General features: G+C 39.4%; 1 protein-coding gene across 1 annotated transcript; it reads right to left on the bottom strand.

Annotated features, from left to right (window-relative positions):
• Positions 1-6,443: 6,443 nt before the first annotated feature.
• On the bottom strand, positions 6,444-13,218 carry kcmf1 (potassium channel modulatory factor 1). The gene is made up of 7 exons (XM_077623451.1): positions 12,948-13,218; positions 10,923-11,090; positions 9,999-10,138; positions 9,797-9,898; positions 8,536-8,725; positions 7,990-8,299; positions 6,444-7,293 (listed from the first exon to the last, which is right to left on the bottom strand). Exons 1-7 carry the CDS (start codon positions 12,961-12,963, stop codon positions 7,026-7,028), a joined length of 1,194 nt encoding a protein of 397 aa, XP_077479577.1. The 5' UTR covers positions 12,964-13,218; the 3' UTR covers positions 6,444-7,025.
• Positions 13,219-14,523: the final 1,305 nt, after the last annotated feature.

Below are 14,523 nucleotides of genomic sequence, written 5' to 3'. Positions count from 1 at the left end.
ACAAGTATAAACAGTGAAGTGCATATCACAAGAAGGGAAAAAATGCATTATTCGTGAATTGGAAAGGTGTAACAAGTGCAAGATAATTGTGAATTTATACCAAAAAAAACAGCTTTCACAGGCATAACACCCATTTTTATACAATTGGAAAACATTTTACACACGTCGCATTTCACATGACCCCTATGGAACTGTGGCATGAATCTAACGTGATTTTGTTATTCACCATGCGTTAACATGAGAAGCTTACAGTGAATAGAAGGAGCTGTTGGTCTTCTTGATTTCAATATTTTATTCCGTGAATTATTTCGAAGGGTTTCCAACAAGGAAAAAAAAATGCTTATACTACACATGCTGTATTTGAGCAAAGAGATCAAGCCCCCTATTTCTCCCATCGATGATGTCATATTCTCTGTAAATACGTTTCCGCAGACTGGCCCTACATAGAGTACATAACGATGACCGTGTGGTGTTTTCAATGTTGTCAGGAGTGCTTTGAGCAGTTGTATTTTCCCATGTACTTCAGAAGCACACAGATGTTGAGCTGTGTCTCTCGCCAGTCCCCAAAAAAACAGACAAGAAGAGCACATCTTATCTCATATTCTTACGGATTTCAATTTTAATCCATCGGAACAGCATCTTTTTTTGTGAATCTATGACATCCAGTCCAAAATCTAGATGTAAAATATTCTTATTAATATTATTCATGGATCAAAGCTCCCGATACAGTTATATCCTGATGTACAAATGATCTGAAAATAACTTAAAACAAAATATGTTCATGCAGGCTGCTAATTTGCTCAAAATATTGATGATATTATTATCATTTCATTGCGACAATGCGATATCCCAATATTTAAATATTACGGATTAAGTGACAATCTTACTTCAACTCAGCAACTCACCATCACTGATCATAATTAACATTTCAAAAATGAAATTAAACGATAATTAATACGTTTTAACATTGAATTGGGACAAAAATATTGGGATGCCACAAAAAAATTCTCACTAAGTAAATGAAAATACTTGTTTTACAGCAGTTATATGCATGTAATGTAATTTACGTGCAGTATATATATATATATATATATATATATATATATATATATATATATATATATATATATATATATATATATATATATATATATATATATATATATATATATATATACTTTACAATATCTGCAAATATTGTATTGTTTTCCAAAGAATTTATATTGTATCATCAGGAGATTTACACCAAATTAATGGTAAATTGATTTGAATCAATTCCTCAATCAGTTAAGAAACCTTCATTCATTCATTTTCCGTACCGCTTATCCTCACAAGGGTTGTGGGGGGTGCTGGAGCAGCTAACTACGGGCAGCCAATCACAGGGCAAGATTTAAGAAACAATACAATCTAATTAACGGAAGTGCAAAAAAAATCTAATTCAAAAATTTAAATCGATTGAACGTTTCAGCAACAAAATCAAAATTGCTGTTTATTATTTCGAGCTTTTTTGTCAAATTAAATTCAATCTTTTAAATGTGTACATAGTACTGCCTATTGCTGTATAAAATCCATAAGAGTTCCTTGAATCCAATCAAATTGTGGCAGACTATCTGCAAATATATTGTCCAAAGAATCAGCATTAAGACTTATTGTCATAAAATTTACACCCTTAATAATCATTTGGGATTTTATATCATAAGTGATATCACGATGATTTTGATACAAAAATTACCTATAATGTATTATGATTTATTTTTCACACAACAAAGATATAGTACATCAACAATTGATTCATTGACCAAAAAAAATGTGCAATTTAACATATCTAATCATCATTGTGATTAAGATAGATTGTTATGAAAAACAAATGCAGTTGAGCACACTTGAACATAATTCCGACAATGTGATTGCTGGTAGGATTTGGCACCATTTTGCAATATTTTGGTCGACCCCCCAAGCAATTTGGGGGTGAAGAACAAAACACAGCAGAGCTCGGTACTCGGACGTTTGGTCGCCGGACGTTTGGTCGCCGGACGTTTGGTCGCCCGGACGTTTGGTCGCCCGGACGTTTGGTCGCCCGGACGTTTGGTCGCCGGACGTTTGGTCGCCGGACGTATGACAACATGACAGAGAGTTTACTGTTGAAAGCAGCTCTCAAAATTATATTCATGAGAGAGAGAGTTTAATATCTAAATTTCTACTGTTGAAACCAGCTCTCAAAATTATATTCACCCGGGCGACCAAACGTCCGGGCGACCAAACGTCCGGCGACCAAACGTCCGGTCACGCAGAGCTCAATATTCTGTTTTTTTTGTTTTTGTGGAGTTTTGTTAAGTAGTCACTTCAAGATGAAAAATGGCAAAAACACCTTTTTAAAAAAATGTCCACTGTAGATAAACCAGCTGCTGTTCACCATGTACAGTTGGAATATTTGCATATACGGTTCATAGACTAGGTTCTAAAACTGGTCTACTCCAGCAGGTATCACGTCTTCTGGGCCACTGGCAATACATATTACATGTAAATACCATTAGATTTTTTTCTGTGCTCATAGGAAAAATAATGCAGGTAAAAAATATTTTTTCCCACTCAGAATCTTGGAGGCGGAGTTTGTTTTATTGTTGATTATTGTTATTTTATTTTTGGGGGGTCTCTGACTTATTGTAGCCTCTCGAGATCCACTTTCAGATGTATAACTGTGACTTTGCATCATGAATAGTATATTATTTTGAATGTAATCTAGAAGGCCGGGGTCCTCTTTTGAATGTAATCTATCGTGGGGGGATTGGGAGAGGGGGAGAAGTCATTTTTTGTAAATATGCTAAAAGACAGAAAAAAGACATTTTCATTCATGTGCGGAGAAATTTTACTTATCGCGAAAATACTATAAAGAATGTGAGTACGCGTGCGTCTGAGATGATGTGTGTGCGTTGCCGCGTACACTCGGATGCAAGACTGTGTGCGTGCGGCAGATTTAACCTTGCTTTAATCAATCAAACAAACAATCAATTCAATGCTTTGTGCATCATGTGAGTAGCTTAACCACAATTAATGGAGATGTTCCTTGTGATACTGTGCATTTAATAAAGGTGTTATGTCTTACACCACGTGCAAAGCCTCTTCTTTACGTGGCTACCGCAAAGTGTGCAATGCCAAACTATAAAAATAAACCGTGACCGGACGATTCGCCGAAAGACGTTTCGCCAACGGACGTTTGGCCGGCGGACAGTTCGCCGAACGGATGTTTCGCCGAAACGGGATTCGCGCGCTCGCCCTGCCCCTCGTGTGTGTACATGTTTTTCAACCTCGGCCCGCGGGCCTTATACGGCCCGTTACAGATAACATTCATTTAGGAATAACAAGGGCATGTACTTCCCCCCGCTGGACATATTTCTAAATACAAGTACGTACTACAATGTGCTGCCAATTTTTTTATATTTTTTATTTTATCCTTGCGTTTAAAGTAGTAGCCATTTGGACACGCAATGTAATTTATCAAAGCTGGGGATTGATGTCTGACACTGAGAAAAAACAACACTAGAAGACTTATGTGAAATTCTAAGTGCTTTGGACAGACCAGAGGGCTTAGAGAACAATACCTGAAAATGCCATGGAACACACTTTTACTTCTAGTTTAATTTTAAATAATTTCCCATTATTTTAGGAAATATATATTCAAAATGATTTGCTGAGAACCTTAATTCAAAGATTAATCTCAACATTTTCTATGCTGGTGTAAATTTTCTGGAGTAGGATTTCTGGATTTACAATTTCATTACAGTAGTGCTTACTGTTACTACTACTTTATTTTCTCTATTTCTTCTGTCACGTACTGTTCTGCGTGATCTCCAAATGGCTACTACTTTAAACGCAAGGATAAAATAAAAAATATAAACAATTGACAGCACATTGTAGTACGTACTTGTATTTAGAAATATGTCCAGCGGGGGGAGGTACATGGCCTTGTTATTCCTAAATGAATGTTATCTGTAACGGGCCGTATATGGCCCGCGGGCCAAGGTTGAAAAACATGTACACACATGATCCGGGGGCGGGGCGAGCGCGCGAATTCCGTTTCGGCGAAACATCCGTTTGGCGAACTGACCGTCGGCCAAACGTCCGCCGGCCAAAAGTCTTTCGGCGAATCGTCCCAGTACCAAATAAACGACCCTAGTGAGGATAAAGCCACTCAGAAAATGAATGAATATTTAGAAATAAATATCAAAGTTGCTAACTATTGCAAATGTGCAACAACAACAAAATCGCACCATATTTTAAACACTGTGAGGTGGTAAATGTGATATTTTTGGTTATATAAATACTGTTTCCTTCAGAGGTTGCTTTAATTGACAACAACCAAAATGAGCTAATGTGTCACCATCTGTGGCCAGAATTTTGTCCACGTCTAACAATAACCAATGAGGAGTGACAAGAGCAGCTGCCGCAAAAACGGAAACTAGAGCGTTATAATGAGAAGACTTTCCGCAAATTGAGTCGGGCGGCTTTCTCGCCTTGCAAACAACTGCTGGACACTAGGGGTCACTCAGACCCTCAAGGTCATTGTCCTTTTTGACGGCAGCTGCTTGGAGATGACCCTAATTGCGAGATTAACACGTGCGCTGAATTTAAAACTCAATTTCTATTTTAACGGCTTCAGACAGGAGTGTCCAAAAGCTACGGTCCGCTGCCCAGTTATTATTGGCCCGCACCAAATGATGGAAAATATGTTGTAATATGGTCCAGAAACGGTTTGGTGTGGTTTGGTGTAGCGTGCCGGCCTCACAGTTCTGAGAGCGAGGGTTTGATCCCAGGTCCAGACCTTCCTGTGTGGGGTTTGCATGTTCACCCGCGGCTTGCATGGGTTTTCTCCAGGTACTCCAGTTTCCTCACATATTCCCAAAAATATGCACTGTTGGCGGGTTGAACTCTCTAAATTGCCACCAGATGTGAGTCTAACTGGTTGTCCGTCTCCTTGTGCCCTGCGATTGGCTGGCCACCCATACAGGGCTTCCCCCGCTTCGTGCCCGAAGTCAGCTGGGATAGGCTTCAGCACCCCCAACGACCTTTGTGAAAATAACGAGTACAGAAAATGTATAAATGATAACATTGACAGGTGCCTCTTCTGACTGTTTTTGCAAATTTTATTACCGTATTTTCTCACACCCATACTTAATGGCAATTTAGAGTGTACATTCAGCCTACCATGCATGTTTTTGGAATGTGGGAGGAAACCGGAGTACCCAGAGGAAACCCACGCAGGCCCGGGGAGAAAATGCAAACTCCGCACAGGTGGACTAACCTGGACTTGAACCCAGGACTCCAGAGCTGTGAGGCCAATGCACTAACCACTAACCACTCGTCCTACCTTTTTTTCCCGTGTTTTTAACATTTTTAAATGGGGATTTGATCCATTTTTAATTGTTGTTATTCTTATGTAAACATATAAGGGTTGATAATTTTAAAATATATTTGAGACCTAGCTTCCACATACATAAGCATCAATTCATGAATGACACAATATTAAAGTTTGGTATACAAGTGAATAACCAAAAAATGAATTCCATATATGTGGAAACCAGGTCCATTGTTTTTTTTTAAATGACCAAAAATAGAAATCACTAATTCCATCATAGATGTGTGCAGCGGTAAAGGGCCTCTAGTTTTCAACAAAAGCTGTGCAGAGTTTGTATTTATTGTACTTGCGACATTTTTTAAATAAAAAAAAATGTCCGCTCAAGTCTTTGAACTTTGAATTATTAAAGCCACAAATTCAATATACATCCTGTAATGTACACATAGGGGGCAACGTATAGAAGGCGCAAAGGCAGCGAAATTCATCAAGGCTCCGAAACAAACAATAAATACAAAGTGCTAACCTTAGCAGAAAAATAATGTCTCCTGTCTGTAATACCAAACAAAAAAAAAGTGAGTAGACACAAGAACTCGTCTATGGATTATTGTACATGGCGTCTACTCGCTCAACATCTCTCCAAATTTTTCCTTCTCTCCGTGGACAAAAAAAAAACTCCTCGGGATTTTGCAACCATCCGAGGCAATGTTCTGATTCTTTTTTCCTTCTTTTGAATTTTCATGCACGCTGCAAAGAACACATGCAGGTATTACAGTAACCCATCCGAACGTTTTTTTTTTTAATTATTGATAATAGTCAAACGCACACAGCAGCTTGGGCAGAGGGACCCCCCAGATCCTCCGGGGTTTGTCAATGCCAGGGTGGGTTATTTATAGTCACAGGGCATTGGGTGGGGACTATGAGTGAGGTTTTGGAGCCGCGTCCCTAAGGAAGCAATGGTTGGGGGCCGTCAAGCATTTTCACTGATTCTATATGATTATCAGTCATCGTCATATATTCTTCTTAGATGTGTATTTCTCTATATATATTTATAAATCTGGATATATTTCTGTATGCTCGCTCTGTTGCACTGGTCAACCTGCTTAATGCGGTGTACTTTTATGGCGCCCCAGACATGACATGGAGAAAGATGGATTTCAATTGTGGTCACAATATGGAAAGACCGCGCAAACCAAAAGGTTGTTAATCGGTGCGGTGTCCCTAAAACTTCACTAGAAATGGCATTTGCAGACAATTGACTTGTTAACTACTCCTGACGGCAATAGACGCATCTGTATGAACAAACCCTCCCAGTTCAAACGGGCGGGATGTCTCCTCGTGACGCTAATTGAGGCTCACAGGATCAGAAAAGAGGAAAAAAAATCATATGGGTGTTAAAATACCCCCGTTTTGTGGCCTTCAAATTTTTGCGACCGTTACTTTTGTCCATTGTGGCCGCAATTAAAATGGTCATGTATGCATCCCCTTAGAGTGTTGCTTATGTGTACAAAACAAAAATGGTCTGACATTACAGTCACCCCCCCCCCCAAACACACACACACACACACACACAAAACAAACAAAGAAAAAAAGACAAGGGAGGGCTGATTTTGCAGGGAGCGTCCATCACTGACAGTTGCAGCAGGTGGGACAGAGTCTGCGCGCCGCCTGGACATCAAAGAGGCGGCGGCGGAGGCTCGGCGGCGGCGGCGGAGGCTCTCTCGCGGAGCTGCAGGTGCTCCAGCGCCACGTCCAATGGCATGACGTCCACGCAGCCCATGGCGCCAAAGTCGCCGAAGTCCCGCCGCTCGTCCTCGTCCGACGACGAGCTCTCGTCGCGCATGAGCGTGGACAGCAGCAGCTCCTGCACGAACAGGCTGCGGTCGGCGCGCTCGCCCTCTGCCAACTGACGCTCTGCCTCCGACATTTTGGGCTCATTCAGCCTGCACATGAGAAACAGCCATTGTACATTTGATTGTTTTCTCCTGACTTTGGTAAGATTTATTACTGTGGCCGTGACCCAAAAAAAATTAATAAAAAGGGCCAATGAAAATAAAGTCCAATATTAGGACTTTATTTTTACATTATATTTATATTAACAAAACAAATAGCTGAGTGTTAAGACCTACCGTATGTATACATGTACATCTGTGTATGTATGTATATAATATATACATAAATAAATAAATACATGAATAAATATATAAATAAGCGTGTTGCTGAAATACATATATATATATATATATGCATACATACATATATAAATATATATATATATACTATATATATTTATATATATATATATATGTATGCATATATATATATATATATATATATTTCAGCAACACGCTTATTATTCATGTATTTATTTATTTATTAACTTACTTATTACCTATCTATTTATGTCTAAAATGTCTTTTTCTGTGTCTGTATTCTCAACCACTTGCTACTATGACAACGAAATGTCCCGAATACGGGATGAATAAAGTTATTCAATCCAATCCAATTATTGTGAGAATAAGATTGTAATATTACGACGACTTTTTTACCAGAAAATAAAATTGCAAACTTAGTAATAAAAGCAGGGATTTTTTGGGGGATCTTTTTACTCAGCTAATAAAAAACCAAGTGCCACCTACCGTGCTAATAGAAATTGGGAGTTGTGAGACGAAGCCGACGGGTTGCTTTCTGCCGGCACTCCAGCGCTGGGAGCAGCGGCGCAGGGTGGCGGGACGGCTCCGGCGGTTGGGCCGGCGGCAGAATTGGCCGTGTTGTTCCCTCGGCGGGCGGCGTGACGGCCCGTCTCTACTTGCTGGCGTGCCGCCTGCGCCTGCTGCCGCTCCAGCTGCAGCTGCATCTGCAGTTGCTGCAGCTGCGAGGCCGACGGCCCCGACGAGTTGATTTGGCCGCCCGCGGCGCGCCGTACACCCGACAGCTGCGACAACAACTCTGAAAGGAACAGAAATAACTTTATTTCATATTTTGCTTGCCATAAACCGTAAAATTAGTTTCAACGAAACAAGTTGTTTCTACACTAGATTAGTGATTCCCAAATGTTTTCGACCTGCGGCACATTTTTTGAGTTGCAAAGATCTCAAGGCATGTGGCGACCAATCAAAATGCCAAAGTAGCGGCGCACAATCACACCACAGGCGGTAAAGAACATTCGTCGTGCCGATTCTGACCAGCGATGGGGTCCATGGCCTCCCTGTTGACGGGGGTGTAGGTGGTGCTTTGCGATGACGACGCAGATGAGGACAGGCCGCCTGCGGAGCCGCCGGTAAAGTGCATGTTGGTGCGTCGCGCTCGGGGACCGCCCAATCCCCGCCCGGGGTGGAACATCCGCCGAACGTGCCGGACGCTGCTCGACTCATCGTGAGGGCCAAGTGCGTTAAAGTGTAATAACGGTGTGGAAAATGGGGCTCATTAGTTTACTTTTGTCTAATTGTGATAAAGAAGAGTTTCTTTCATCTTGTAAGAAAAGAGAGCGAGGTCAGCCTGTATGTTTTCACAAAGGCCGTGATGTCATAAAAGCAAACGGCGAACGATAAAAAACGTGCGCTTCACTCAGCGGATGTCGCACATCGTCAACACCTGCCGAAAGTAGCGGCAGGTTTTGCTACCCCAAAACATTGTGTATAAAAATTTGTTACAATTCAAAAATGGTAAGGGTGTCCAAGGATTTAACGTAGACAACAGAATTGTCTTTAGCCAATACTTTATTTTGTCTTAACCCTACATAGAGCACTTATTGGCTACCATTGACGGCATGTGATGTCCAATCCAATTTGACTGGGAGGGATGGCAGAACATTTGTCACTGACAAGTCATCACATTATCCTCCAGTTAATTCTCATTGCCATCATGTGGCTCTTTCCACCCTTCTGCTGTGAATTTAAATTAATTTGCTACAATTAAACCTCCATTCTGGGGATATCCCTGATCAGAAATTATCGGAAACATTATGTATTTGGTTATCAATGACGGCATTCCAAGATAACGCAAGAATTTGTAAAGGAATATGTTTTTAATGACCAAAAATAGATGTCCCATAAAGCGTTAACACACCAAATCATTATTATTTATGCATTCAGGTTGAATTGGTGTTGCTAATTTAGCTGCCAGAGAAAAAGACCAATGCTACAGTAATCCCTCGAATATCGCGGTTAATGTAGACCGAAATATCGGGTCACCCCTACTATAACTAGCCTTTTTTTCTCTTCAGTGCTCAGTCCTATTAGCAAGCGGAAGACAGGGTAAGGGCTTCTGCTTGCGAGTTTCAGCGTGGATTTTCACATTTCTATAAACCTTTAATTTTAAAAAAATATCTAATAATAGCAGAAAAAAATCGGGAACAAGTGAATTTGCGATAAGATCAAGGGAAGACTGTATATAAGCCATTTTATCCCACACATGTTCAGGGATATTAGATTTTTGAAAGGATATTAAATCTCTAGGTGCTCTGTGCTCAAGTGTGAGGTGGGCGGTAAAGTCATCCGTGACGTGATTGGGATCCCCTCCGGGCAAGGCGGCACATATTGGACAGATCTGAAGACAACAAAAGTACCGGTAACGCCACTTCCGGCAGACTAAAGACATTGATAAGATCTGTGTAAAAATCTCGAGAGAACAGAGCAGGCATACTCACCACCTCGGTGGACGTCTCCGGGTGCTCGGCGGTGACATGCTCCTGTAAGGACGTCTCCGTGAAGCCCATCTTGCCGCAGTAAGGACACGTGAACGCCTGATGCTGCTCCATTGAGAAGGTGTCGCTGCCATAATACAAATCTACATGGGAACATTCAATGGGAAGTGTGAGGATCTTTGCAAATGTTGACCACTTTGAGCAAATACTTAAAAACCCCGAACAAATACTGTACATTATTGTATATAAACCACATGTGTCAAAATGGCGGCCCGGGGGCCAAATCTGGCCCGCCGCATCATTTTGTGTGGCCCGGGAAAGTAAATCATGAGTGCCGACCTTCTGTTTTAGGATCAAATTAAAATAAAGAGTATAGATGTATGTTAAATTTCCTGATTTACCCCCTTTTAAATCAATAATTGTAATTTTTTTTATCATTTTTTTCTGTTTTTTCTTCAATCTTTTTGTAAAATCTAAAAATATATAAAAAAAGCTAAAATAAACATTGTTTTAGATCTATTAAAAAACTGAATATTCAGGGCTTTTAATCCAGTTCTTTTAATCCATTTATTAAAAAAAAATCTAAATATTATATCTAAAAGGGTCCGGGCCACCTGAAATCAAGTTGACGTTAAAGCGGCCCGTGAACCAACCCGAGTCTGACACCCTTGATATAAACCATGTTATTGTGAGAAAGAAAACATTCTGGTAAACCTAAAATTTCTACACTGAAAACTGATACCACCCTTTTTGTTAAAATACAGTGGAGACGGTTACTTTCAATCTAAAAAGTCTGTTTAAGTAGTTATTTTAGCTTTTTTTCCTTGAAAATATCAACGTTCACACTACTGCATTTCAACCCCAAGGTCTACTAAACACAACCCTGACCTCATCGTATGTAATAACAGAAGAAGGGGGGAAAGTTACCGTAGTCTACCCTGGTTAGAATACACTGCATGGGGTGCTCTGCAGTGTGTCGCGTGGTGGTGGCACCGCTCTCGTAGCACGAGGCGCACAGGTCGTAATCGTAGCAGATGAGACACTTGAATCGTCTGCCACGGAAGTTTCCCTTCAAACAGGCGTCGCAGCTCACACCTTACGAGAAAAAAAACAAGAGACAGAATCAGACGTGTCAGTTCAATGATTTTTCTCAGGTTTTTGTCAACAGTCATGTGTACATAATGGTGAAAGACTGATATGGGTTATTCAGGATGGATATCGATTATTAGTAGTTAGAGGAGCCCGTTAACTGAGATTTAAATTAATCAGGCAAGCCCTGAACTTTGTTAAATCATAAAAGATTGATATACTAAAGAAATGACAATGGCAAAATGATCTATTCTATTGGACACTCTAAATTTCCCCTAGGTATGAGTGTGAGGGTGAATGGTTGTTTGTCTCCTTGTGGCCTGTGATTGGCTGGCCACCGATTCAGGGTGTCCCCTGCCTTGTGCCCGAAGGCAGCTGGGCTAGGCTCCAGCACCCCCCACCCACGACGCTTGTGAGGATAAAGCGGTTTAGAAAATGAGAGAAAATGTAAACTGAAATATATTTTGGTTATGGCCTCCAAAAAGCCTCTAAAGATACCTTAACTCAGTGCCCGCCACTGACCATAAAAGACATCCAATGGTTTAAAATGTTAGGACTGTCTAGACCACATGTGTCAAAATGGCGGCCCGGGGCCAAATCTGGCCCGCCGCATCATTATGTGTGGCCCGGGAAAGTAAATCATGAGTGCCGACTTTCTGTTTTAGGATCAAATTAAAATGAAGAGTATGGATGTATATTAAATTTCCTGATTTTCCCCCTGTTAAATCAATAATTGTAATTTTTTAATCATTTTTTTGTGCTTTTAGTTCAAAAATCATTTTGTAAAATCTAAAAACATATTTTAAAAAAGCTAAAATAAACATTGTTTAAGATCTATTAAAAAAACTGAAAATTCAGGGCTTTTAATCCAGTTATTTTAATCCATTTATTAAAAAAATCTAAATATTATATCTAAAATGGTCCGGCCCACGTGAAATCAAGTTGACGTTAAAGCGGCCCGCGAACCAATCTAGACGTCCACTCCATTTTAACCGGCAAGGTGGACAGTGACCATTCTGAAAGCGAATCAACTAATTGGACCTCTATCGGCGTCAATGGTTAGAGCAATGTTCCCGGGTTAAATTTAAGAACCCTAGTTCACACACACAAAAACACCAAGTAATCAAGCATTTCTGACTGCTCGATAATTAACGAATGTTCCCCGATTTTTCAGCGACAGCTGTTTAACTATGTCCCTCAATGCATTCAAACAAACTTCGTTTTAAAAATAACTTTTAAAGAGAACGTCAGGTGCAATAAAGTTGCATCTTTGAGGCCATTCTCCTTGATCATGCTTAAGATACTTTTAATGTGACTGAAAAAGACACACAGTCATGGGTTTATGTTTTCTAACACTTTGTTCACGTTCTTAAAATCTTCCCGAAATAATTTCTGTACAATTGTTTAAGTCCATGAGACACGTTGGAGACTTTTGCGGCCTGACTCTTGATGACAGTGCACTAGCTCGACGGGACACTTTAACCATGCTTAGCTTATTAATCACTTAACATACACAACGTCCACATAATTATGTGACTACTTGTGTTAGTTTATGTGTTTAAATGGCAAAAGACGAGCTCAAAACGACAAGATCTGAACGCCGCTAGCGCACCGTAACACGATTAGCCGGGGCTAAAAGAGAGCTCCCCTAGCAACGGCTAACTGCTAAGCTACGCCATGTTTTCGAGTCAATTCCGAACTATTAAAGCTTTTAACGCCTAATATGGTTATCCTTACATGTGCGTGTAACGGAATATGTCTAAAATTAAGAGTTGTGTTTATTCCCTCGCTTCGTTTTGAGTTTGGACCGAGCTACATAAGTGTAGCCTCAGTTAGCCACGGTAGCGCTGTTTATCAACTCACCCTCATGACGGGACATCCTACAAGCGGCCCACAAAACAAGCCCTTCCCGGGGATCCCCCACAACGCAGTCGACGATGCGAGAATGGGGAATAACCGTTGACGGGCAATCCGTCGCCGTCACCCTTCGCTTCTTGTTTTATTGGTTTGTTTGTTTTTTTGCGGCCAAGATGGAGCCCCCGTGCCCAGCTTTCCCCGACCCAAGGTAGACACTTATCGCTTCAGTGCCGGCGTGCAACACTAGGCGGCGCACTACTGCGTCGAAACGCATAGGCAAAACGCAAGAAAGAAGCACGATAGTAATGGAAGTGTTCCCTATTTTTAGGCTCGCAGGCAACGCAACGTCACCAACAAATAATAATGATCCATAATTCTAAAATCACGTTTACCGAGTAGTAATCCAGATCGAAATAATCAGTGACAATGTTCAAGACCGATAATTTGAAATTCAATTTTTTAACCTTATCAGAGACAGTGATGACTACAGTAGAGATAATTTCAAAATTGATAATTGGTTTGACTCATTACTTGTATTGAATTAAATACCTTTAGTTTAGTTTATTTAGTTATTAAAGGGGGGAAATTGCTATTGAAAAAAATCTATTGATGGCAATATACGTCCTATTAATTTCAACTGGCTTTAGGAACTATTAAACTCCCCGTTGAAATGAATTGGACGTTTATTGACGTCAAAGGCAGCCAAGAAGTTAAGATATGTGCAGTCACAAGATATTGACAAAACAAAAAAATTCCCCAGGCCAAATTCACCCATGACACAATTATGACACAATTATTAGAATTTATTTGGATATTATTTTTGTATATAATTATTACAATTCCTTTTAATTTATTTTCCCAATTATTTTTTTATCAGTTAAAAATATTTAAAAAAATTATTACACTTTCATTTTTTTAAATTCTGTATTTATTATTTTTAAATAACTAATATTTTTCCCCAAAAAGGAATCATGGGATTAATTCATTCATTATATTCACAATTACTTATATTTTTCACGTGGATAAAAGTATTAAAGCCTCATTATGAGTTCAATAGTATTTGAGCAAATAATTTATATATTTATTGGATAATGTTTTATAACGTTTTATCATTTTTTGCTCCAAATAGACAATGTACCCTGGTGCTTTCGTACTTTGACCAATAGAAGGCAGTACATTACAGGCTTACTAAACCTAGATGAAGGATTCACCAAAAACTGATAAAAGACCTGCTTTGAAAACATTGTACTACTTATTGACAAAATTTGAAAATAGCATAATAGAAAAAACACAACAAATATAAAAATTCTATATATTTTCATGAGGTCAGAAATTATGGATATAGGCCAAATTCAATGCAATTAGCCAAGTATGCAACAGTTGGCAATGAAATGAAAATATTTAAATTTTAATCTAGAAAAAAAATTGTGGTAATTCCTAATGGTTATTTTTAATATGGAATATCTTAATTAAGAGTGGAATCACGGTGCGAAATTTGATTCGATTATATATATATACTATATATATATATATATATATATATATATATATATATATATATATATATATATATATATATATA

The sequence above is a fragment of the Stigmatopora argus genome, chromosome 16 (assembly GCF_051989625.1).
Source record: "Stigmatopora argus isolate UIUO_Sarg chromosome 16, RoL_Sarg_1.0, whole genome shotgun sequence".
Classification (NCBI taxonomy): domain Eukaryota; kingdom Metazoa; phylum Chordata; class Actinopteri; order Syngnathiformes; family Syngnathidae; genus Stigmatopora; species Stigmatopora argus.
Note: the sequence above shows the minus strand (reverse complement) of the source record. Positions and strands in the feature narration are given on the sequence as shown.